We start from the raw sequence: 24,398 nt of genomic DNA, 5'->3' as shown, positions 1-24,398 counted from the left end.
TCTGGGTCCGTAATGGTTGCGAATGACGCTACCTCCTCGCCGTCCTCATACGCACGCGATAACGCGTCCGGCGTATGATGTAGGCGACCCTTCCTATACACGATCTCAAAATCGTATTGCTGAAGCTCTAGAATCCATCTCGCGAGTCTACCTGCGGGCTCTTTCTTATTCCGCAGCCACGTGAGCGCTGTGTGATCAGTAACCACCACGAAATGCGTTCCCTCAACGTACGGGCGGAATTTCTTTATACCCATTATTACTGCCGCGCACTCCAGTTCTGATACCGAGTAATTTCGCTCATGTGTGTTGAGCATCCTGCTCGCGTAGCAGATGGGGTGCTCGAAATCGTCCGCGTCCTTCTGCATCAAACACGCTCCCAGCGCATATGACGACGCATCGCAATGGATATAGAACGTTTTCGCAAAGTCGGGTCTCGCCAGCACTGGCGCTTCCGTTAGCGCCTTCTTCAGTTTTTCAAATGCTTCGGCCTGCTCCGATCCCCAATGCCAGCGTTCGCTTTTGCGCGTGAGCTTCGTTAGCGGCACCTTCATTTCGCTCTCGTGCTCAATAAATCGCGCATACCATCCGCACATGCCGAGGAAGCGTTGCAGTTGTTTGACATTTCTGGGCTGAGGAAACTCAACTACCGGCTGAATCCGGTCTGCGTCAGGTCGCAGCCCCTGGCTATCCAGACGGTATCCCAAAAATGTCACCTCCGAGCATCCGAATTCACATTTCCCTACGTTTACCTCGAGTCCCGCGTTAACCAGTCTTTCCAATGCCCGCTCGAGCCACACCAGATGATCGCTAAAAGTCTCGGTCACGACTATCACGTCGTCGAGATACTTAAATACAAACGGCTCAAAGTCCGGACCGAATAACGCATCCATCAGACGCATGAATGTTGCCGGCGCGTTTATCAACCCGAAGATCATATAATTGCATTTAAACAGGCCCATCCCTGGAACCGCAAATGCCGTATACTTCTTGCTTTCCTCGCTCAACGGTACCTGTAGATATGCATTTTTCAAATCGATCTTCGAAATAAATCGCGCCCCTCGCAAACGATCAAGGATCGCATCGATACTCGGCATCGGGTATGCGTCTGCCCTTGTCGCTTTATTCACCGGTCTCAGATCGATACACATTCGACTTGTGCCGTCCTGCTTCTTCACGATCACCGGCGCACTGCTCCAATCGCTAGTCGACCTTCGAATCAATCCGGATTCCAACCACCTTTTCGTTTCGCCGCGCATAAAGTCCATTACCTGCGGCGAGTATCGCCTCAAAGGGGTCTTCACCGGCCGCGCACCTTGCACGTCTATTTCGTGCCGGATTAAATGCGTGCATGCCGGCGATTTCTCGGGCACAATCCGCCGCACTAGCTGCTCTATCACCTCGCGCTGCGAAGGTCGCAACTCAGAAAGTCCAGCGACCTCGGCCCTGACGCGAGCACGCGTGAATCCCGAGTCGCTCGGAAATTCCACGCTCTCGCGTTTCAACTCTGCAAACGAGTGCCACGGGCCATTCCTTATATGCCAACGCCCTTCTGCATGCTCCGTGCCAATACTGAAGCTCTCGATGATGTCCATCCCGACTATCATATCGTACTGCATTGGCGCGTCCACGACTCGCGTTTCTACCTCGCGCACTACTCCGTCGATTTCAATTTTAAGACGAAGTTTCCCTATAATTTTCGCTTTTGCTCCCGCGAAACCAAACAATGCTACATCGCACGGCTCTATGTGGTCCACAAACTCTCTTCGTACGCGCGATCCTACGATGGTCAGCATCACACCAGAATCGTAAAGCGCACTATACGGTCTCCCCGCGATGTGCACTACCAAAAGCGCGCGGTTTTCCACGGCGTCCGTCTTCGGTTCACCCATGCACACGCGCACGCATAAGCGCGAGACTTCCTCGCTGGCTCCAGTATCCGCGTTTCCCACCGATTCCTTACGCATCGGTTCACGCCCTGGTCCGCCTAACGCTCCCGGCAAAGATGCTTTCACCGCAACCGTACCGCTCAGCACCATGAATTCGTTCGACGAGGTGACAGATCGCGACGACGTCTCGTCTACACTGCCAGGGTCGTCTACCTCTCGTCTCATGTCGTGCTGACCCGGTTTCGCGGCCTGAGCCTGCTCCGGGGTCTGTAGTACGCGCTTCGCACCTACTCCCGGACTGCTCAAAGACCGCGTGGTTTCCACGGTTTCGCCCGAGTTTCGAATACCGTCGTCCGATACTGGCGCTCCCGTCAAATCCTTCCCGATTGATCCGCGCCTATCCCTCGGACACCCTTGGATATTCCCTCGGTCTGCATTCAGCGTTTGCGCAGCCTGTCTCTCATTCTCGCGCGTCGACTCGGTCTCACGCATCCTCAGCCACTGCTCATTAAACCCAGTCCAATCGAACGTCTTCCTTACACTCTCCGTTTCGCGTCCTGTGTACTCGCGATATTCTGGAGTACTTGTCCGCGCGCCGCTCGCGTCCTCACCTCCCGGATGCTCTGATCGACGTGTTTCAGTCAGTCTGCGGTACTCCGCGAGTCCGCCCTCTAACAATCTATTAAACGCGATCTCACCCGGATGAAGTGCCCTATCATGCGACTCTACGCGGGGCCCGCTGGGCGCGCGGAGCCTGCGTTGGAGTTTCCCATTGCCCTGATCCATCCTCGGCATTCTGGGCATATTTCAAGGGTTCCACTATCCGAACCGCAACCTTGGCACCTTCGCGAGGCTCGCGTCCCCAACGTACACTTGTTGGCATAGTGACCAAGCCGCTGGCATTTATAGCAGCGCACTGGGCCCTTATCCTCGCCGCGTCTCGCAGCTTGGTTAACACCCGCGCTACCGCCTGCCTCAGCGGTTGCTGGCCCACCCGCGGCCTGTTGCGGAATCCGCGCATCCTGTGGGCTCGCGCACTCAGATTTACGGTGTCCGCGCCCCCCGCATTTATAGCATACGCCCTGGAACGCTGCTCCGCCGGCTGCGTTACTCGCCGCCGGGGCTGCGCTTCCCGATGGCGTCCCGCCGCGCGTCCGCAGCAGCCGCGACAACGCAGCCACTACATCTGTCGGCAACATGTCCGGCGAAGCCGCCGGATCCTGTTGTGACGGGCTTTCCTTGCTCGGACCTCCGTTGTCGCTTCCAGACTTCGACGCCGGCCTTGCCGTCCTACCACGTTGACCTTTCCCACTCGCAGACTGGACAGACGCGACAGACTCTCTTACCGCAGGGCCCGCGTTTTTGATACCCGGTTTCGCATTCTCATTCGCCGTATTTCCTCGGTACGCAACCTCCGGCATCAACGATTCTTGCGGCGTAGGAGGCGGCCGATACACATCATCAATGTCGCGCCGACGTTCAAATTTCTCTCCCCACGCACGCAGCTCTGCCAACGTTTTAACCTTCTTCGACCTGATAAACTTCCGCAGCGTCGGATATAGATTAATTTTTATCAGCTCGAGCTGTCGCCGCTCCGAGAGTCCCGGCTCCAGCCTACCCGCGATATACAGAAAAGCTGTCAGATACTGGCCCAGCGGCTCACCCTCGCCTTGAGTACGGCGGCGCAGCGCGTCATATACGTCCTCGCGCGAGCGTCGCGGGCAAAACTGTCGTCGAAACTCATCCTTGAATTCGCGCAGCGTTCGCCAACTCGGACGATTTGTCTCCCACCAGAGCATCATTTCCGAGCTTACGAACGCGGTCATCAAAGCCGACAACATCTCCGCGTCGCGAAATCTATAAAAAGCTTGCACTTCGTGCAGTCGCTGGAGGAATTGTTCCGCCGTCAGCCCGCCCTTTTTAGTGAATACTACCGACCAGTTTTTCAACGCTGACACCGCGTCCGCCGGCCGACCATCGATATAACGAGCTTTTGGCCTTCCTACGCACCTATCGTCATCGGAGTCATACTTCCACGCCTCATCGTCCTCGAGCGCTGAATCATAACTCGCTTCGTCGGACTCTGAGTGCTCTGACTCCTCCTCTTCGTCTTTGTACTGACGCATTTTCATCGCGGCATTTCCCATCGGTGCCGGGCGCTCATTCTCGCGCGCCCGGACGGTCAGCCGCGCAGACTCGCGCCTCGCCACGGGCCTCGCGTTGAGCGTTCCACGCGCCGGAGTACTGGTGTCTTTTGGGCCGCGCGCCCCCTCATACTCTAGTGCGTTATTCATCTCGCCCTGGCCCACGATGTTTCGCGCTTCGCGCGCCGGCAATGTCTCTCGCACTGGCCAAATTAAGCTAACCGCGCGCCGCCATATCGACGGCTCCTGCCCGTGAAAGCTCGTCGGTCGCTGCTGTCCGCGCACCCGCGCCGCCTCGGTTTGTCCGTCGGCGAGACCCTCTGGTCGCGCGTGGCCCACCGGTGCCGACCGATTCAGCGCCGACCTCACATTTGTTTCCAGCGGCTTCTCATTCGCAGTGATACCGTCGGTTATGCGAATACGCGTTTCCGACGGCTCCGCGTCGCCGCGTTGTGAGTGCTCGACCATCGTCCGCCGCGCGATCACCGTTGCGCGCACCGCCGCCTCCCAAGCTTCCAACAACGCGCCATCCCGCGCCGCTGACGCGAGCGTCGCGTCAACGGTAGTCGGGATTTCACCCGCTACGTAGTCCTCTGCTTTTACTGGGGGCTCCGATTCGTGGCGCGCGCTAAATAAAAATACGCGAAATGCCCTATCCTGCACGGTCGCTGTTGTCCCCTCCGTCGCGAGACTCTGGGCCGCCATCCATGCTAGCAGGTCGCTTAAACGTGTCTCGCGCACGCGCTCCCATAGTTCCTTTATCTCCGGCGTTCTCATAACTCGTCGCCTAAAGGTTTCCGGTCGCGCGCGTGACTCGCCTGGCTTCGGCCGTTTCGGCGACCTTGCCAGAGGCATCGTTTTACACGCCTAGTCCGGCGTAAACAAACAGACCCGCTAAGAATTGCTCTGCGACTCGCAACAGTTATCCGTGCGCGCGCTAAGTCTCTTAACAGCGATGACTTTGGTGCGAACACGCAACACAAAGTCTTAATCGCTTAATCCCTACAAACTCAAATTTAAACAGCCAGAAGTGATGATACCAAACACACGCTTCAATCACACAACACACATTACAAACCAATCACGCACATTAGCCAAAACACCAGGCTCGCCTCGTCGTTCCGAACTCCAGGCTATATTTCAAATTACCAGCGCTAATCGCGCAACGTAAACAAAGCGACTCTCGCTGTTGCCCTTCTTGGAACGTTCGGACTCTGGCGTAACTCGAGCCTAGCGTGTTGACGACATCGCAACAAAGAAATTTTAATTTCAAAATACAATTCTGGCCTCTCTCAGCGTCTCACCGGTACTTATCCGCAACTCAGCGAACTCGCCGAAAACGCACAAGTCGACCAAAATACCGCACTGCTTCTGACACAATGAAAACGCGATTTTCCCAACCGCACTCGCGATCACTTTCACCTCCCGTCAAACAAAGCGATGCGAAAGATTTTCCCGCCGAAAGAACACAAGGGATGCCATGCAAAGGGGGGGGATTTATCCTCGGAACATAGCGAAGTGCGCCACTGCTATGCCCCCTGCGAGTTATTTAAGGGTCCTTTTCCGGTGAAGGAAGCCGGCGCTGACTTCCACAGGAGCAAACCTACCGCGATGACGGGGAAGGTGAACTGACAGAATCGAAATAAGTACAAAGAGGCGATCCCTTTTATTTACGCCAATAAAAGTTACAGCTACGGTTTCTTACAAACGCAATGGTGAGCGCGCTCGCTCAATCCTCAAAACGCGACAACAAACGGCGATTAGGAGCGTGATCGCTCAACTATTGTACGCGACAAATATACAATGATTAGGAGCGGATTCGGTCAACTAATAATCGCGACAACTCAATTCGCGGCGTTGTACCGGGCAAGAGCTGGTACGTGAGAGAGAGAGAGATCCGCAAAATAATGAGGGAACAAACCCACCGGGTGGCTCCTCCCGCGGCTCGCTGGTGGAAAGCCGACGACGGCGAAATCGCAGTCCGGCTGGCAGCGGGGCTCGCTGGATCACCGGCGGCGGCTGGTTGGCAGCTGGCGGCCGGGATCGGCTTCTCGATCGCCTGATGATGATCGCTGAAGGGCTGCTCGAACAGCAGCCGGAGATCTACCACACGAAGACTTCTCGTCCTGGGGTTCCTCTCTCCTGGCGCGTCGTCTCTGGCTTCTCTCGCGCCGTGACCTCTTTAGCGTACGGTCACTCTCCAACTCCCTCAATTTCTCTCCCGCTCTCATAATTCTCGCGGCGCGAGCCGCGCTTTCCGCGTTCTCGCCTATTCTTCTTCCTCTCTCGCTCTCTCTCACGCTCTTCGCGCTCTCGCTTCTTCTCGCACCGTCTTCTCCGCCAGTCGCGCTCTCCCCTCTCCAGGCCCTGCAACGACACGAGCGCGTGAATGCCATGTCAACCATAGCCACGCTCGGCCGCTACATCCGTGCGAGGAGAGTGCCGCACACAGGGTTAGCGAGTATCGCTATCAACCCTGTCACATATTTATCAGGACTAGAGGACTGTCAGCGCTTTTATAGAATTCCGGATAAAGAGTTGCTAAACGCAGTAGGCACTAGTTTGCGTGGTAAGGCGCGTACGTGGTACGAGCTGAATCGAAAGCAATGGGCGACTTTATCGGACAGCAGTTGTATAGGGAATTGATGCAGAGGTCGCAAGGAGAACGCGAACGCATCTCCGAATATGTAGCGGCCTTCCAGTCGATCTTGAGACGTTTCGATCCGCCGGTTTCTGACAAAAAGCAAGTAGCTATTATTGTGGAAGGGTTACATCCGCAGTATAGGCGATACCTTGAAACCAAAGCGTTTAAAGACCTAAGCCAATTCAAGGAAGCCGGCCTAGCGTTAGAAGATCGTATGATAGGTTCGAGAAGGTGGCAACGTCTACCGAGCGCGGACGTCACGCTCGTACCAGAGTCTGCTTATACCGAGCCTAAGAAATTGGCCGGAAAGAAAGCAGTCGTCGCGGTAGAACAGGTCGCGAGCGAACTAGATGAGGTTTTAACAGTAGAACCGGCTAAGGAAACGCGCGCTAACAGAAAAAAGGCAAAGGCCAAGGGCAAAGGGCCGAAGAGCGAAGTTGCCGCGGCTAATGCCCAAGGCACGAAGCCGCAGGCGAAGAACCGCTCTTCGCAGCAGGCTACGCAACCGAATGTTGCAGCTCAGCAGAACGTTGCGGCGCAGCCGCCGGCCGCCCAGGTGCCGATGTTCTCCGCGCCGAGTTTGATTCCACAACAGCGTGGACAAGCTAATGGCGCTCAAACAGGTGCCGCGAGAGGACCACGTCCTTTTGCAGGCGCGTGTTTCGCGTGTGGTCTGGTTGGCCATCAAAGGTCTCAGTGCCCGGCTGCGCAGAATTCGCAGCCGATTGTCTGCTACAAGTGCAGACAACCAGGGCACTATGCGAACAATTGCCCGCCGAGACCGACGGAGGCCAAGCCAGAGTGTCAGGTTTGCGGGACTGTTGGATTTGTCTTCCGAAATTGTCCGACTTGTAGTCAAGTAAGACAGGGAAACTCGGGTGCAGGAGCCGCCGACCGCTCAGCGACTCCTGCTTAAAGCAAATCGAACGGGCGGTTTGGATAGACGAGTTGCTAAGAAAAAATAGCAACTCGGTTGTTGCGTCGGAAATAAGGAATTCCGATCGCATCATTAATGTAAGGCTAGAAATAGAATCGGATACAGGCGAAAGAAAGCAAGTCGTCTGTAGGCCAGTAGTTTTAGATGTAGGTGAGAAGTTAGAGTCGGATGCAAACGAAAGAAAGCAAGTCGTTTGCAGGCCGGTAGTATTTGGTGTAGACGAGAAATTAGAGTCGGATGCAAACGAAAGTAAGCAAGTCGTTTGTAGGCCGGGTAGTGAGGTCGTTTACGATGTAGCTGACGAGAAGCTGGAGAAACCAGATCTCGTAGTTAATGGAGAGTCTATTTCCTCGGCGTTGGACGGGCCCCTAAAGCCAGAGAACCAAAAATCGAGCATTTCGCGCGGCGGAAAAGCGTCGATTCAACGTGTTAGTGCTAGGGCCGGTCATGAACCACGGGACGAGGCGACAAGCGGAACTTTGTTTAAGTACGATGCGTGGGATGCGGTCGGAAAGAACAAAACTCAGCTGAACGTGGACTCTTCCACATCTGACGACACGGCGGGCTCAACAAATTCGCGCATAGATAATGCGCACATATTTGACGAACCCGCCAACTCCGTGATTTTGGGCAAGCGTCCGGTTGTCTGTACAGACGCACCGTCCGTTTCGGTGAGGGGGGAGACTGAGAATAGCTCAGTACCTTTGCTAAGAACGGAAGAGTCGGATCAAGCGTTAGTAGCCGTGACAGAAAATAGGTTTTTCTTGAAGGTTAAGATAGGCAATGAAGTCTATAACGCGCTGCTGGACTCAGGTGCTCAGGTGTCAGTTGTAGGACCGAGACTTGCACAAAGATACGAGGAACGTTTGAGGCCGCCAACTATATTCGTGCAAGGTATTTCAGGTGAAAAAGCGCGAACATTAGGCGACCTCAGACTGTGTGTTGAGATAGGTGGTAGAATCGCCTGGCTGACCGTGACGGCCGTGTCAACTTTAAAACACGACCTGATATTAGGTGCGGATTTCTGTAAGAACTGGCAAATTAACATTGATTTCGGGAATCGTGCCTGGCGGTCAGGTGATCAGAGTGATTGGTGTCAATTTGCCGACGAAGGTAGTGAAGCAGTTGACGTGTTTGTGGAATGCGCAGGTTTGAATCGGTACGAAGAGACTCAGCGCGAGACGATCATGGCGCTCGTCCGCCGGATCGTCCCCGAGTCTGGCGATTCACCGGCAGTCACCAACGTTATCGAACATATTATCGATGTAAGTGACGCGCGCCCGATTAAAACGCCGATGCGTCGAATGTCGCCGAAAATCTTCGCTTTCCTGCAGGAGGAAACGATGCGCCTGTGGAAAGCAAAGATAATCAGGCCGTCGAACAGTCAATGGTTTAGCGCGCCGGTAGTCGTACGTAAGCAAGACGGCGGTTATAGATTTTGTCTAGATTTTAGGCCGGTTAATAAAGTGACAAAGATTGACGCTTATCCAATGCCAAGCATGGACTCAATCTTACATAGGTTGCGCAGCGCGGTCCATCTTTCGAAAATCGACTTAAAGTCAGCATTCTGGCAGATTCCGCTCTCGGAACCGAGCAAGCAGTATACAGCTTTTGCAGTACCGGGATTAGGTCTCTGGGAGTTTGAAAGGATGCCGTTCAGTTTGGTAAACGCGCCGGCAACGTTCATGAGAGTCATGGACGCACTTTTCGGGCCTGAATACGAACCGCACGTTTTCTGGTACCTTGACGATTTACTAGTGGTTAGCGCGGACTTTGAAAGTCATGTCTTTTGGCTAGAAAAGGTATTAAAGAGGTTAGGTAGCGAAGGTCTAGAAAATAATCTCGAGAAGTCGGATTTCTTCTGTACAGAAGTGACGTATTTGGGCTATCGCTTAGACAGTGAGGGTTTGCGTCCGGACGACAATAAGGTGCAACCGATTGTAGATTATCCGGCTCCGAGCAACGTAGCTCAGTTGCGTCGCTTTCTCGGGATGGTAGGCTGGTACGCTAGGTTTATTGAACATGAAAGTGATATTAAAGTTCCTCTAACAAAATTAATTCGTAAAGATCAACCGTGGGACTGGGGTGAAGCTCAGCAAGACGCATTTGAAAGGTTGAAGCGCGCGTTGACTGAGGCGCCTGTTCTTGCGCGCCCGGACTTCGCGCGCCCTTTCTACTTGCACTGCAACGGTTCATCTTTTGCGGTAGGCGCGTGTCTAGTTCAAATATTCGACGATGGCGAGCATCCGATATGCTACGCCAGCCAAATGCTTAACACTCATGAGCGTAACTACACGGTTAGTGAGATAGAGTTTTTAGCCGTTCTATTTGCGGTAAAGAAATTTAGACCGCACATAGAGGGGTCACACTTTATAGTAGTTACTGATCATAGCGCGCTTACGAAAATTTTGAATAAGAGAGAACTTACAGGTCGGTTAGAGAGATGGGTACTTGAGTTTCAGCAGCACGACTGCGAGATAGTACATAGGAAAGGGGCATTACACCATGTGCCAGACGCGCTATCTAGAGAATTCGAAGGCGAATATGAGGTATGCGCGTTTGAGGACACGAGCGATAAGTGGTATTTGCAACGGATACAGGACGTGTTATCTAGGCCGAAAAAGTATAGAACTTGGAGAGTAGAAGGTAGCACGCTCTATAAATTCATGCAGAATCACTTGCTCGATCCGATCACTAACAGAGAAGAGTGTTGGCGCATGGTAGTGCCGGTCGAGCATAGAGAACGCGTGTTGCGCGACGCTCATTGCGAGCCCTCCTCTGGACATTTAGGCCGGGAAAAGACTTACGATAGGTTCGACGTTAGTACCTTTATTGCCGAATGTAAAAAGTGCCAGGAGTACAAAACAGTACAGTTTTTTTTATAGAACAACTATCGTTGAAGGCTCGGATTATCCATCACTCAAGACATTTTCAAGCGATGATTTCTCTATGTGTAGCAATAATAATAAGTAATCATTCAATAGCCATATACCTTTAAAAACGCGTTTGCTATCATCTAATAGATATTTGCTTGCATAAATAGCAATGACGTGTAATATTCTATTAAAATTTACAATGGAAAAAAAATAATATTAACTAATATACTAAATACTTGTTACTCTGAACTTACGCGTATGGAAAATTATCTTATTGATAATTCCCACGAACCATACAATGGGCCCGTGCCAAAGTGCCGTGTCACTAATTATTTTGAAGGGGAAGGTGCGCGAGGCTCTTTCGCTTCACTGCAACGGCGACGATGGGCCTTGTTACGAAGTTGGCGTGATGGGTGCTAACTTCCGAGGAAGGGAATGACGGGCGCATACAATAATTACTCTCAATAACCTTTAATCAATTTTATTGCTCATTAAGATTCACAATTATAAAGAGAGACGACGCGGATCTACGCATCGTTCTCTGCGGCTGCGTGCCTTCGCTCGTGCAGAAAAACGCACGGGTCACGGTACAATAGGTTGAGAGGAATTTAAAGGAGGATCTCGCCGTTCTCGCCGTTCTCGCCATGCTCGCGGATGATTGCGAACACCTCGCCGAGGCGTCGCGCACTCGCGAATAAAAAGAAAGAGAGAGAGAAACGACCTGACCTGACGAATGCTGTTGGCTGGAACTGTTGCTGGAACTGCAGGCAGGTTAATGTCAGGCTGAGATGAAATCCCTAATGACTTGGGCGTCAATGGAACATCTCTCCTGGCAGCAATCTGCTCAGCGTCGTCTCGATTCTTTGTCGCTCCTTGATCGACGATTCGTATTGTTATGGCGCGCATGCTCTCGGTCGTCACGGTCAATCTTTTCTTCTCAAGATCTCGGCTTGATCTCTCTCCCCAACCGCGCGTGCCCGCCCGCTCGAGCAACGCCGACGGCTTCGCTCTCGCAAGCGGATCGCCGCGGGTCACTCGCGTTCGCTCACTCGTCACACACGACGCATCTATTCCTCTCTCTCTTCATCGCCGCAGCCGCTCTCGCTTCCAATTGACTCTCAATGACGATACCCGACACAGGTATTGGCCCTGAAATAAAGCGTTGCGAGCATCAGTAATGGTTCTTAATTTCCACTACGCTCGCCAGAGCCACAACAAAGGAGTGAGTCGCGAGAAAGAGAGAACTAGCCATTTTGGCCAGGGCCCTGTGACATATTTTTTCTTTATTTCTACTCATTTATAGAAAAAAACTATATATCTTGACTAAAATGAAAGACAACATATAACTCAATTCAATAATATACATACACATACACACACGCGCGCAAACATACACACTGCAACGATTACCGAAAATCGTCAGACTCGCGCGAGGTTAATGAGCGGCTAACGAGAGGAGCCGCGTTCGGTTCGCGAGAGAGAGAGAGAGAGAGCGCGTAGGGGCAATGACCGGGAGGGGAGGCTCCGACCGGCAGTATGACTGTGCCACTCAGTCCGCCTGTATCGTGCAGCTAACCTGTTTTCCGAGCCCTTTTACGTTTTCGTGTGGTGGTGCGAACTTAGAGGTGCGAACTTTGGTGCGAAGTGCTGGGTGCGGTAGCAGCAGCAATAGCAGCAGTAGCAACAGCAACAACAGCAGTAGCAGTGACAGCAGCAACAACAGCAGCAGCAACAACAACAGCAGCAACAGTATTCGCGGCGGTGCAGCGAGCAGCGAAGCGGCGTTCCAGCGATTTGTTGTTCGGGTACGGTTGGCCACCGTATCCTCATCGTTCTCGCGGTAGGTGCACCTTCCCCCTTTTTACCGTTGTAATTGGCGTGCGATCCCGCGCAGCGTGCGCGAGGTAATTAATTGTTGCGCGCGAGCGGTTAGTTCGCGGTAGTCGCGGTTTTCTCTTTCTCTCAATCTGCGTGTGTTGTCATTCGCACAAGCGTGCGTAAGTCTCTCGGCCAAACCCTCGTGTATCTAAGTTGCATTAATAAAGTGCATATTAATCGTCACCTTCAAATCAAATAGTCGTTATTTAGTCTTTCCTTTGTCCGGAGGTCGCGTCAGTATTTGTTTACGTTTGATTCGAATTCGCCGGTAGCGTAGCACGAATCAAGAAAATATCGATAGGCGGGAATCGTCAACCTAGGTTCCAGCGGCGGCCGCACGAGCGCTACTAGTAAGGGCGGCAGCGCCGCCAAGCGGCGAGTTGGGGGAACCCAGCTCGGAACAGTAAGGAGACTCTGCGCAGGCGCACTCCGAGACAAGGTAGGTTGCTGTGCTTTGAGCACGGAGATAACAAGGCGTCGTCTAGTCGTAAATAAAGGTACGTTTACAAGATTACAGACTAAACGGCAGCCTGTTACAACACATTTTTAAATTTTTAAATGAGTTCAAGAGATTTTGTCAGTAAACTAAAAAATATCATTTCATGCATCAGACACAGGGATAAATTTGATAAAAATAAAGAAATAAAGATTGAGAAAGATATTTAATGAAGGAGTAAGCAATAATGACGAGAGCAAATTACACAAATCTCTATGATTTTGTTGTTGGCAAACTGATGGTCATTTTTCGCATAGAATTTGTTCACCTCGTCAGGTTTCTTATATATCCTTACCTAAAGGGCCAAAAATGGCAATTTTTGGTATATTTAAGGTCCGTTACATCGCGGAAAATTTTTTTTTCTGAAAACGGAGGGACCCACCTAAACGGTCTAATTTTACTTTTTAAAATCCATTTTTATTATTTGAGATACCTTTTTTCCAGTAAGATATCATTGATTAAAATCAAGTATTTTAGTAGTTTAAAAACAGATAATTTCCCTTATACGCACATACGGCATATGCAAGACTATAACATCAGACTCTTATGCCCTAAGTTCCTCAACTGTCAAGAGTTATAACCTGCGACGCTACAACCCCAAACTCGTATACCCTAATTGCCTATTTCGAAACTGTTAAGATATGTGATTCAAATCAACGATATCTCAATGAAAAAACAAAGATATTTCAAATCTTAAATATGACTTTCGAAGGGTAAAAGCAGATCTTTCAGATAGTTTTCGCTGTTTTCAGAAAAAAATTTTCCACGATGTTACGGAATCTCAAATATACCAAAAAACTACCTTTTTTGCTGCTTTAGGTTTGGATATCTAAAAAACCTGACGTAATGGACAAATTCTATCTCAGGATTAAAATTTTACATAAAAAATTACTCCAGAAATGACCTTTTGGCCAATAACAATCAGAATCTATTATTTTGCAGATCTGTGGTAACATAAACTTTGTATTGAATAAAATTTAAGATTAAGTTTAAAATATTCAAGAGTATACACAGACATATTTGAAAATAATATTTACTTTATTGAAACATTTATGCAAACTAAGCATGAACATACCTGGTAATAACTTGACGTCATACTGTACAAGCATAAAGTATTGATCCACATTTTAGCGATATGTCTGCACGGTAAAAACAATACAGTTATCTTCGTATCCATACATATGTTACATCTAATAAATTTAATCTGACATAAATATTGGCTATATTTCATTGTAACTATTCAATCTTTTCGGTATTTTTTTTTATATTTTCATTCTGTTTGTCAATAATTCTTTTATATCAGAATGCAAATTCGTTACAAACAAATATCATATTACAGGTGCATGTAATACGTATGAGTATTTCAAAGTAGATTTTTTCGTCAAACATGAACCAAAAAAAGCTTTGTCAAAATACTTTCTATTAACGATAGCGCAGGCTCGTTTGTTCTGTACTTGGGTTGATTGTTATCATTCATAAAAAATTATGCAGATTAGGACTAATTATCACCGCCCAATTTAATGATGACCTTAGTTTTGTAGACCTTAAACCTCACCTTTAAGGTCAGTTAAAGAACAAATTATTTTTTTTAAATGCGAACCACTATTTTTGACATCACATTCGAAAGAGCAGACATCTATACGTTTAAAAATAAAATATAAATTCGAAATGATCTCTACTAAGTCAAATGAATATAAAAAGAATGTTGGCAGAAAACTCTGTATAATTCTGGCATGATTGATGATAAAAAAATTATCAATATCTTTAGATATTTTTAACTAGAAACTAAATCATGACCTTGACATTGTCTACTAACATAATTTGTAACATTATTTTAAAGTCACATGCATGACAACGATTACGCTTAAATTGGCAATATTGAATGAGATAATTGAAATTGTTGAGATGATTGAAACCATTATAATAATAATAATAATAATAATTTGTTATTGCAGAAATTCCAGATATATGTCAGTATTACAGTGCAATATTTTCACCAAATCTTGAATACTTCATACTTCAATGCTTGGGACCTGGTATTCCGACAGTTTCTCTATACAAGACGGAATTGTCAATGCCACGTTTTATGGCAGATTTTCAAAAAAATATTATTTTAAAGGTGATTATAAAATAGTTAAATTATTCTCGTTCAAGGAAGTGATTTGAACAAAGAATTTAAATTTCAGGAAAAATTAGATAACTTAGCGTTGCCACAAATAAAAACATTTCCAGTACAAATAAGTGGCGGATATAATGCTCAAGTAAGATTGTATTTACCTCCAGGACTTCGAGAAGATGAAATAACTCAATATCCGTTGGTAGTTCAAGCGTACGTACATATATTTAAAATAGATGTAATCTATGAATAGTATAATATAATAACTCACCATAATAAAATACAGCTATGGAGCTCCTGGTTCACAATTAGTCAACGATATATTCAAAATTGATTGGAATTCTTATTTAGCTAGTAGAAAAAATGTTATTGTAGCACAAATTGATGGCCGCGGTAGCGGTGGTCAAGGTTATAAACTACTGCACGAAGTTTATCGTCGACTTGGTACCGTCGATGTTGCTGATCAACTTGAAGTAACTGAGTAAGTATTTAATACGCTCAACGGCTTTAGTAATTGAGTAGAAATTTATATTAGATAGAAGTATTTCACTATTATTTATAGATGATAATAGTCATTTGTTACACGTGCGTGATTTTTTGCACTGTGCCAGCCTAATATAGCCGGCTTAATGAGCCGACTTAGTGCGAAAAATTATGCTTCATTATCAAATATATATACATGTACATATACACAATCCCACACACACACACACGCGCGCGCACACACACACACACACACACACTCTATAAACAAGTTGTAAAACCAAGTAAGAAGTGTCCACGCACGAATACTTTATATTTTATGTATATTTAATATTATGTCTCAATGCTTAACTATTTTTGTATTGCAGTATTTAACCATTTTCAATACTATTAGTTTTGTATTTTTAAATTATTAATTTTGATATATGCTTATATTATCATTTTTTCATATACAAGAACATTATAAGTGTTGTGACTGGGTATGATGGTTGGTGGGCTACGCTGTGTACGGGTTTATGGGCGAAGCTTTTTGCATGCGCGAAAATAAGCGCGAGCTGCATTAGAGTAGCTGTGACGTCACGCAATGGCGTTCATTTTCGCTGTGCTCGGTATCTTTACCAAGGATTACCCTCCACGGGCAATCACATAGGCGTCCTCTGCATCGGATCTCGCACTGCGACCTTATCCTAGACGTTAGCCCTTACTTTCGGGTGAAGTCCCCGTTGATTTCTGCAGTTGTCTTTATTAGGCAGCTTCAGCCTCGGTCGGAGGTATGATTGAATTCCACTAACTAAGAAAAATGGGTGCGTAATCACGAAGGTGTACGACGATAGTGAATGTACGAAATGCGGGAATGGGCGCTTTTTACGGGTCACTCAATGATTAAGTTATTTTCTATTTATCGCGTTGACATCATTTATTGATCCGATGTTTGGTTACAAAATAAAGCTTGTGCGACGGAAATTATTTTGAGCGCGTGGCAGCTACAAGCGTCGCTATCTTGTTCGCTGACTCGCGCACGCAACGATCGCTCGCCTACAATGGATTCGCGATACGCGCGCAATTATCACTACTCGCTTTGAGAGCTCACGTATGATCAACCGGCAATTTAACTTCTACATGCAAGCGTATTATGCGCAGCTAGCCAGCTTACCTTGCGGATTCTGCTCCCGTTTGTGTGTTACTCAGGCATTTATCTATACGCGGTTGCCGATGAAGTCAGTTAATTCTGTTATAGATTTTGCCTCGATTTTAGACCTGTAAATAAAGTCACGAAAGTAGATGCGTATCCGTTGCCTAGCATGGATGCTATCTTGGACAGGTTGCGCGGAGCAGTCTACCTGTCGAAGATAGATCGGCGAGCGGCGTTTTGGCAAATTTTGCTATCGGAAAATAGCAAACAATATACGGCGTTCGCGGTCCCTGGTCTCGGTTTACGGGAGTTCGAGCGAATGCCGTTTGGTTGGCAAACGACGGGCTGCAGATTGACAAATCACAAAGAAAACAATAATCCAAAAGGTAACGAAGAGTACCCGCTACGACAGGTTCTCCTTTTATTTCTTTTTCTTTCTATAATTTCGCTTACTCTAGACTGATTTTTCAAGTAAATTGAATTAAATATTTGTAAACTCCGGACGTAACAATAATATACATTTTTCCGCTGTGATATGTGTTTTATAAAAAAATTAGAAAAACCTTCTTTTGAATAAAGTAATTTATGTCAAAAATGGTAAAAATACTCGTATAACAATAAGAAATGGAAAAAAGGTAAGAACGCGCCAAGCGTATCTGATCCTATATATTTTTATTTTCCTGTATAATAAATGTATAATGTCACAGGTCACTTTTATGAATAAATCGATACTAATAAATGTAACTTAATTATATTAAAACTACTGTATCACATTATTTTTAAGTTGGATTGATGAGGAAACGTGGACAATATTGTTTTTTCAATGCCTAAAAATTGTATTTATTTATTGATTCAGTATCAAAATATAGTTGTTAATGATATCGAATTTCCACGTCATTCAATGAATTTCTTTATTAAATAAACTTATAAGCTTCGAAGCCGGTAGCCATAAGTTGAATAACTATCTATTCGTAAACTTTCAAATAAATTATCATAGGGATAATCGTTTAAAAAATACTTATTATAGAATAATATCAAATGCTTTTTTTACAAAATTGGCTTAGTCATCAAATGAAAATTATCAGCTTATCGCAACCACATTAATTTACAAAAAAATCATCTAATTTTGTTCATAATCGAACAAATTACAGGTTGTTAAAGTTGACGACCTATGGTTCAACAGTTACATGAGCTGGAATTTACTTATCAAAAAAATAAAATACCTGAAGTAGTATTAAAATGTCTTATATTCTGAGATATCTTATTTATGCTTTGACAGCACATTTTCTAAAAACTGCATAAATCTTCGTGACAACGTTAGATTATTCGTGTTTTTCGTTGCGAAGTATTGGTAGGGGAAGTCTACCGGCGCTGCTTTCGTTTGGTTTGGTTTGCTAAAAATCTTAACGTATCTCTTCAAAATCATTAGTGCAACTTGAAATGCACTTTTTCAGATTCCATTCTAGATAATTACATCATTTTTTTGATTGATAGTACCGTACGATACTCATCGATATTTTCAGTTAAGAAAAGTCTTTAGAAAGGCAGTTATATTTATGCATCATTATCGTAATTACATTATCGTGAAACTTTATTAATGCGTTTATTAATTTAGAATTGGTATATTGATGCTTGAAAGATAATTAAGTAATATATCCAATATACATATTTTAAAAAGTACCTATTGTATTATTGAAGAACAATTTTTTTAACTGATATACAATACGTTAATATACGATGCTACATTCCATTTGTAAGTTTTATACTTTATTTATTTTGTTAATAAACAGTTTTCTATAAACCTAATTTGAAAGATTCTATTTAACATAATGCGATGACATTCTTTATGACGTTCCGACACAAGACAAACTTTATTAATAGTAGTGATACATGTAAATCGAATATTGGGCAAACCAATGTGGAATTTGACATTCCATTCGTGAAGCCGGCCGTATTGCGACCAATAATGAGTATTTTGTATGAGTTACAAAAATTGTTCTTTAATATTACAATAGATTTTTTTTAAATATATATATTGAATATATTACTTAATGATATTTCAAGCATCAATATAAGTAGGTAAACAAAGAAGGCATTAGAAAAATTCATACCTTTCCTCGTTGGTCTTGTTCCTCCGGTCAGCGATGAGCATTCGGTCACCCATCCCAAACTTCTTTTTCTCCTATTCGTAACGCATTTAGGTGTGTTGTACATTTGTGACAGTTATATCATTATACCGTGTCTGAATTCCGCGTTTCAAATTAGTTTTATTATAAAGAGGGAAAATAAGAAAATTCTCAATTGTACAATATATAGCTATTGTTTGATCATCAGCAAATTAAATTGATGTTAGCCTCGGGAAGTACTGATTATATATTTTCAAGTACAATTCGATATGTAGCCTGGTAGTAAGAGTAAAAGTCCAAAGAAAGAGGTATTGTAACAAATATAATTTATATTCTTATACTATATTTTGAAGAATTAAGAAAAATGTAAAGATGTCATAAATTGTCCAATTGTAATTAGTTTATTCTTGTCTGAACTCTGTAAATTCATATAGATCATATAGTAAATTTAGTAAATTATAATTTGTAACGGGGGAGATAAATCTGAAAATGGGAAATTTATTTAAGAACAAACTCCCACGATGCAGAGCAAACCACCGCTCCGTTAAACACGTATGATAATACGTGTATTCGCCTTAATGTCAGATGATTTATCCTAGTTGTCTTCTATCAAATGGAGTTGAACTCACCTTAAGTCATGTGTCTTGTTACACTTGATGACTTTTAAGTGTGAGCGACTTTACTCCTAATCTTCTTAATCCCCTAGATGTAATTGGATTAAGACCTAAGCCTTTTTCAATTACTTAAGCTACTAGGAAAATTAAATGACGAAACCGGCGAATAAATTTAACAGACTTTAATTAATAAAAATCACTACAGTCTTTGTAGGGCCGAAAGACTAACGCTCGCGAATAGGATTTTACAATTAACTATTTTCAGTGAGAAAGAGAGAGAGAGAGAGTAGATTCGAATTCTACCGCGAACTAACGCTCGACGCGAATACAAAAAATAACGCTATCACGAATATACAAAATACCGAATGTATTTTGTATCGCTTAATATGACGGAAGGTGCACCTACCATGTGGTGCAATTACGGTGATCAGCCGTAATTTTTGTTGCAAAAATCTAAACTGCCGCTGCCCCTCGATTATCAGCTGCCCTGCCTCGATCTGCCTTAATATAACTTTGTTGCTGCTTCTGTACTGCTGCTATTATCTGTCACGAAAATGCCGTTGCACTCACGCACGTAATTGACCCAAAGAAAACTTTACTTTTGCGAAACAAAGTGCAAAACACAAATCGGCGGTAAACTCTCGTGAACAGCTGAGGCGAAACTGCCTATTCAAAAGATCGCGTGCCCCCTCTCTCTCTTAACTGTTTGAACTAACGCGCGAGAAGCAGAATCGCGAACGGTTTGATTAATTTAATCGACTACCGTTGCAAATTCTTGTTTGAAACATTTTAAATTCTTTATTATAGCTAGAACAGATTTTTAACGGTTTTTTCTATAATCTTATAACGCAATTATTAGATTAATTATCTAAGATTTATAAATTATAAAGTTGTCATTAAGTATAAAATTAACGCTTTCGTTCTATATACAACTTATTGTTTAAATAAATTATTAATTGTTTATTTATTAATAACAGTTATTATAAAGCTGTTATTAATGAAACCAATTCTTACTCATGTTCATTTCTTCTTCATTTTGCATTAGGACTATTTACATTTTTCTAATAATTCATATTTTTAGTGTAATCAATAAATTAACTTTGTGTATTAAAATTCATTATTATTTAATAATTAAACTATAAACTTATAACTATTACGTATAACTATATTCTAAATCTACGTACTAAAATCTATATAAGAAATACTTTGTTATATTAAAATTATCTCTAATTAACATATTTTCCTTAAATAACAAAAATCATTATATCTATATCTATTACTTTGTGACGTCACGTTCCTTATTTTGGTTATGAAATTAGACTCTTGTACTAATACAATCAAATAATAGGTGAGGTGGCGCCATTTAATGTGCTGATTTGAGTAAACAGATGTATGCGTTTGACGGGTTGCTGTAATTCAGTAATCTAATAATAGCTCATGGATAGGACCGTTACAATCCAATTATAATTATTTTATAGACCATGTAAATAATATAGCATCACATACGCTTTAATCCATGCAAAAGGCAGCGCCCAAAAGCCAGATTGTTAAATGATAAATTCGTCAACGTGATTATTCGCACCAAGATTATGGTAATTACAAGACTGCAATCATGTAATTACGTCACTTGTAGAGTAATGTTCTTGGGGTTAGATTCTGAGTGTCAGGTTAATTTTTCGACTAGCCTGGAGTTACGTAAATTTTCCTGAGAAAATTTCTCCCCGAAATACTGGAAAATTTCTATTTTCGTTTTACGGCCGTTAAGATGAGTCTATTAAAATAATGTTAAATAAATAGAATAATATTCATTTTAAGCTCCGAATCAAATCATAGTAATTTAAACTAAACAAATATTGTAATTAATATTATAAAAAAAAATAAATAGTGTTTTAGCAGCCATAGTAGTTTCATAATAAATCAGACGAGTTCACAAATAATTAATTATAAGATTTCTGTATTTTTGCGTCATATAAATTTATTATTAATTCCCTAGTCTTAAGTAACAATGTTGAATTGAAATTAGTACTGTGACAAATACCTATTTGCTGAAATTAATTAATAATTATTGATAATAAGAAGACTTTTTCCAAGACATTTTCGACGATTTTTTTGAGGACTTTTTTGAGGACTTTTTCGAGGACTTTTTTGAGGACTGTTTTGAGGACTTTTTCAAGGACTTTTTGGAGGACTTTTTCGAGGACTTTTTCGAGGACTTTTTCGAGGACTTTTTGGAGGACTTTTTCGAGGACTTTTTTGAGGATTTTTTCGAGGACTTTTTGGAAGACTTTTTCAAGGAAACAGTTCTCAATACATCACATAACACAATAATACAACTACATCAATAGTGCGTTCAAAGGCAGAATAAAGATCGGTGTAATAACCAATCTGAAACATCTCGATTTGAATACGTTTTTGAGGCATGCTGAACCATTATTCCATGCTCAAGTTAAGGAGACCTTGAAGAAACATAGTTCTTGAAATGTGAATGCTGTATTAGATGCCGTACGAGGTGTGTTCAAAAAATAACGAGAATTTTCGTTTTATGAAAAAAATATTTATTTATTCATCTACATTAATGTTGTCGCCTTCAAAGTAGTCCCCTTCGGATACAATACACTTATGCCAACGCTTTTTCCAATCCTCGAAACACTTTTGAAACTCGATCTTTGTAATAGCTTTTAGCTCTTTCAGCGATTCGCTTTTAATGTCATCTATGCTTGTAAAACGACGGCCTTTTAATGTTCTCTTTATTTTTGGAAATAGAAAAAAGTCACATGGAGCCATATCTGGCGAATATGGAGGCTGAGGCATCGTTACAGTTTCGTTTTTGGCCAAAAATTCACGAACAAGCAATGAAGTGTGAGCAGGCGCATTATCGTGGTGCAAAAGCCATGAATTGTTTTGCCACAAATCCGGGCGTTTTTTTCGGATTGCTTCACGCAAACGACGTTGAACTTGTAGGTAGTACTGCTTATTGATTGTTTGACCTTGTGGCAAGAATTCATAATGCACTAAGCCATTAAAATCGAAGAACACAGTGAGCATAACCTTCACATTCGACCGCACTTGTCGAGCCTTTTTCGGTCTTGGCGATCCAGAATGCCTCCACTGGGACGATTGAGCCTTAGTTTCGACATCATATCCGTAAACCCATGTTTCGTCACCTGTTATAACACGTTTTAGTAGTTCTGCATCGTTATTGACTTCATTTAGCGACTCCTGAGCAACTTCCATTCGCCGCTGTTTTTGTTCGAAATTCAACAATTTTGGAACGAATTTTGCTGCCACACGTTTCATACCCAAAACATTCGAAAAAATTTGATGGCATGAGCCAACTGATATGCCAACATCATCAGCGACTTCTCTGATTGTGATTCGGCGATCGTTCATAACCATTTCTTTCACTTTTTTCACGTTTTCATCGGTTGTTGATGTGCTTGGGCGTCCGGGTCGTTCGTCATCTTCAACGTTTTCGTGGCCATCTTGGAAACGCTTATACCACTCATAAATCCTTGCTTTACTCATAGCAGACTCACTATATGCCTTTATTAACATTTGACAAACTTTACTACACTTTATTTCATTTTTTACGCAAAATTTAATACAAATTCTTTGATCCATTTTTTTTCACAAACAAAAATCGCCGAGCTCGAAAAACACGTCTAACGTTAGCGGCTGCCACTTAAAAAGTAAGCAATGAATATTGCTGAAAATTTTATCGTACTTCAGGGACATGTGTACCAACATAATAAAAAAAAATTTTATACAAGCGGACTCTCCAAACCCGCGAAATTTAAAAATTCTCGTTACTTTTTGAACACACCTCGTATATGCAGTCAAAAAGAATTTGAGATTAGGAAATAAGAAAAAGTTACTGGGAGCCAAATGAGGCAAATATGGACTCACTGCTCGACTCACTACCGTCTCTACTTCCGATCGGCTGGAAAACCTTCTGACTGGCCGTTCGACTCACTACCGTCTATGTCGCTCGTTTTTTCTTCCGCGATCAACAGCTTCTTCCTCGTTCTTTCTTACTCCACTTGACCTACTTAGGCGGCGCGCGACCAATGCGCTAATTGGTTCACGACACGCGCCTGCCTAATCTTGCGTGGGGCACGCACGCCCCCAACTCTCTCTCTCTCTTTCTAACACCTCTATACTCTGTCGCTAGCGTAATAGCTTCGGGCTGGCTTGGTCTCACTCGGCAATCTCCGTCAGCTGAAACAAAGACCATGCATTAGGTGCATTCTTAAATGCGCCTAACTCTGGTCACCGTACTTTACCAAGAGATAGGGCGTTATTGGGGAAAATTCCGACGAGAACAAGCGCAACGTAAGTGCACGATATAGCGTACTCGAAAAATCGAGAAAATATCCAGGCTAGAAATATCGCAGACAAAATTTTAGCTGAAAAAGCGATCAAAAGAGCCTTCGCTAAGGATTCTAGTTTTGGTGAGAAAACAGCTGCTTACGCTATATCTAACGCCATGAAATTAAAATCAAAGTTTGGTATGGGTCTCGCGAAGAAAAGAAAGAAAATCAAGAAGAAAGGACGCAAGAAAACGAAAAAGTTAGTTAATATGAAAAGCGTATATAAAATATATATATTACATTAAATATAATACGAAAAGATATCAAGATTTCGATTCTCACGTATGCGGTCATCTTTGCTTACAGTTTTTGTGCGAGGGTATAAAAGTAAAGGCAACGTGAAAATATTGGTAGTCATGTTCACACAGTCATGGAGGATTCGTTAACTCTGACGCCCTCGGGTAATTCTTCACTGTTGGAAGCGCACTATTTCCCACCAATCGAACTATCACAGCATAAACATTACAAGTTGGGCTTAGTCGAGTTTCTAACGTTCAACTCGATACCTAATATCGACGTACATAATAATAAATTTTACGTCGCAAATCAAATTATCGACATACCTGTCGGAACCTACGAGATCGACGACATTGATAAATTTCTTGGCAAAGCTGTGCAGCCTCTCCGTACTGATAATAATAAGTTAGTTTATTTATTTACAACTTATATGTTACATTTGGTTTACATTTCTTAAAT

At 44.0% G+C, this 24,398-nt stretch overlaps 1 protein-coding gene across 10 annotated transcripts in view; it reads left to right on the top strand.

The window, feature by feature from the left end:
• Positions 1-24,398, top strand: part of LOC131669021 (inactive dipeptidyl peptidase 10) — a 1,674,792-nt gene that overhangs the window by 1,421,530 nt on the left and 228,864 nt on the right. For all 10 annotated transcript variants that reach the window (XM_058943594.1, XM_058943586.1, XM_058943627.1 and 7 more), the window contains 3 exons: positions 14,817-14,980; positions 15,048-15,190; positions 15,264-15,458. In XM_058943594.1, the coding sequence (XP_058799577.1) occupies positions 14,817-14,980; positions 15,048-15,190; positions 15,264-15,458 (502 nt within the window). The remainder of the gene's footprint in view (positions 1-14,816; positions 14,981-15,047; positions 15,191-15,263; positions 15,459-24,398) is intronic.

This window comes from Phymastichus coffea, unplaced genomic scaffold (assembly GCF_024137745.1).
Source record: "Phymastichus coffea isolate CEN01 unplaced genomic scaffold, Cenicafe_Pcof_1.1 PCOF00007, whole genome shotgun sequence".
Lineage (NCBI taxonomy): Eukaryota > Metazoa > Arthropoda > Insecta > Hymenoptera > Eulophidae > Phymastichus > Phymastichus coffea.
Note: the sequence above shows the minus strand (reverse complement) of the source record. Positions and strands in the feature narration are given on the sequence as shown.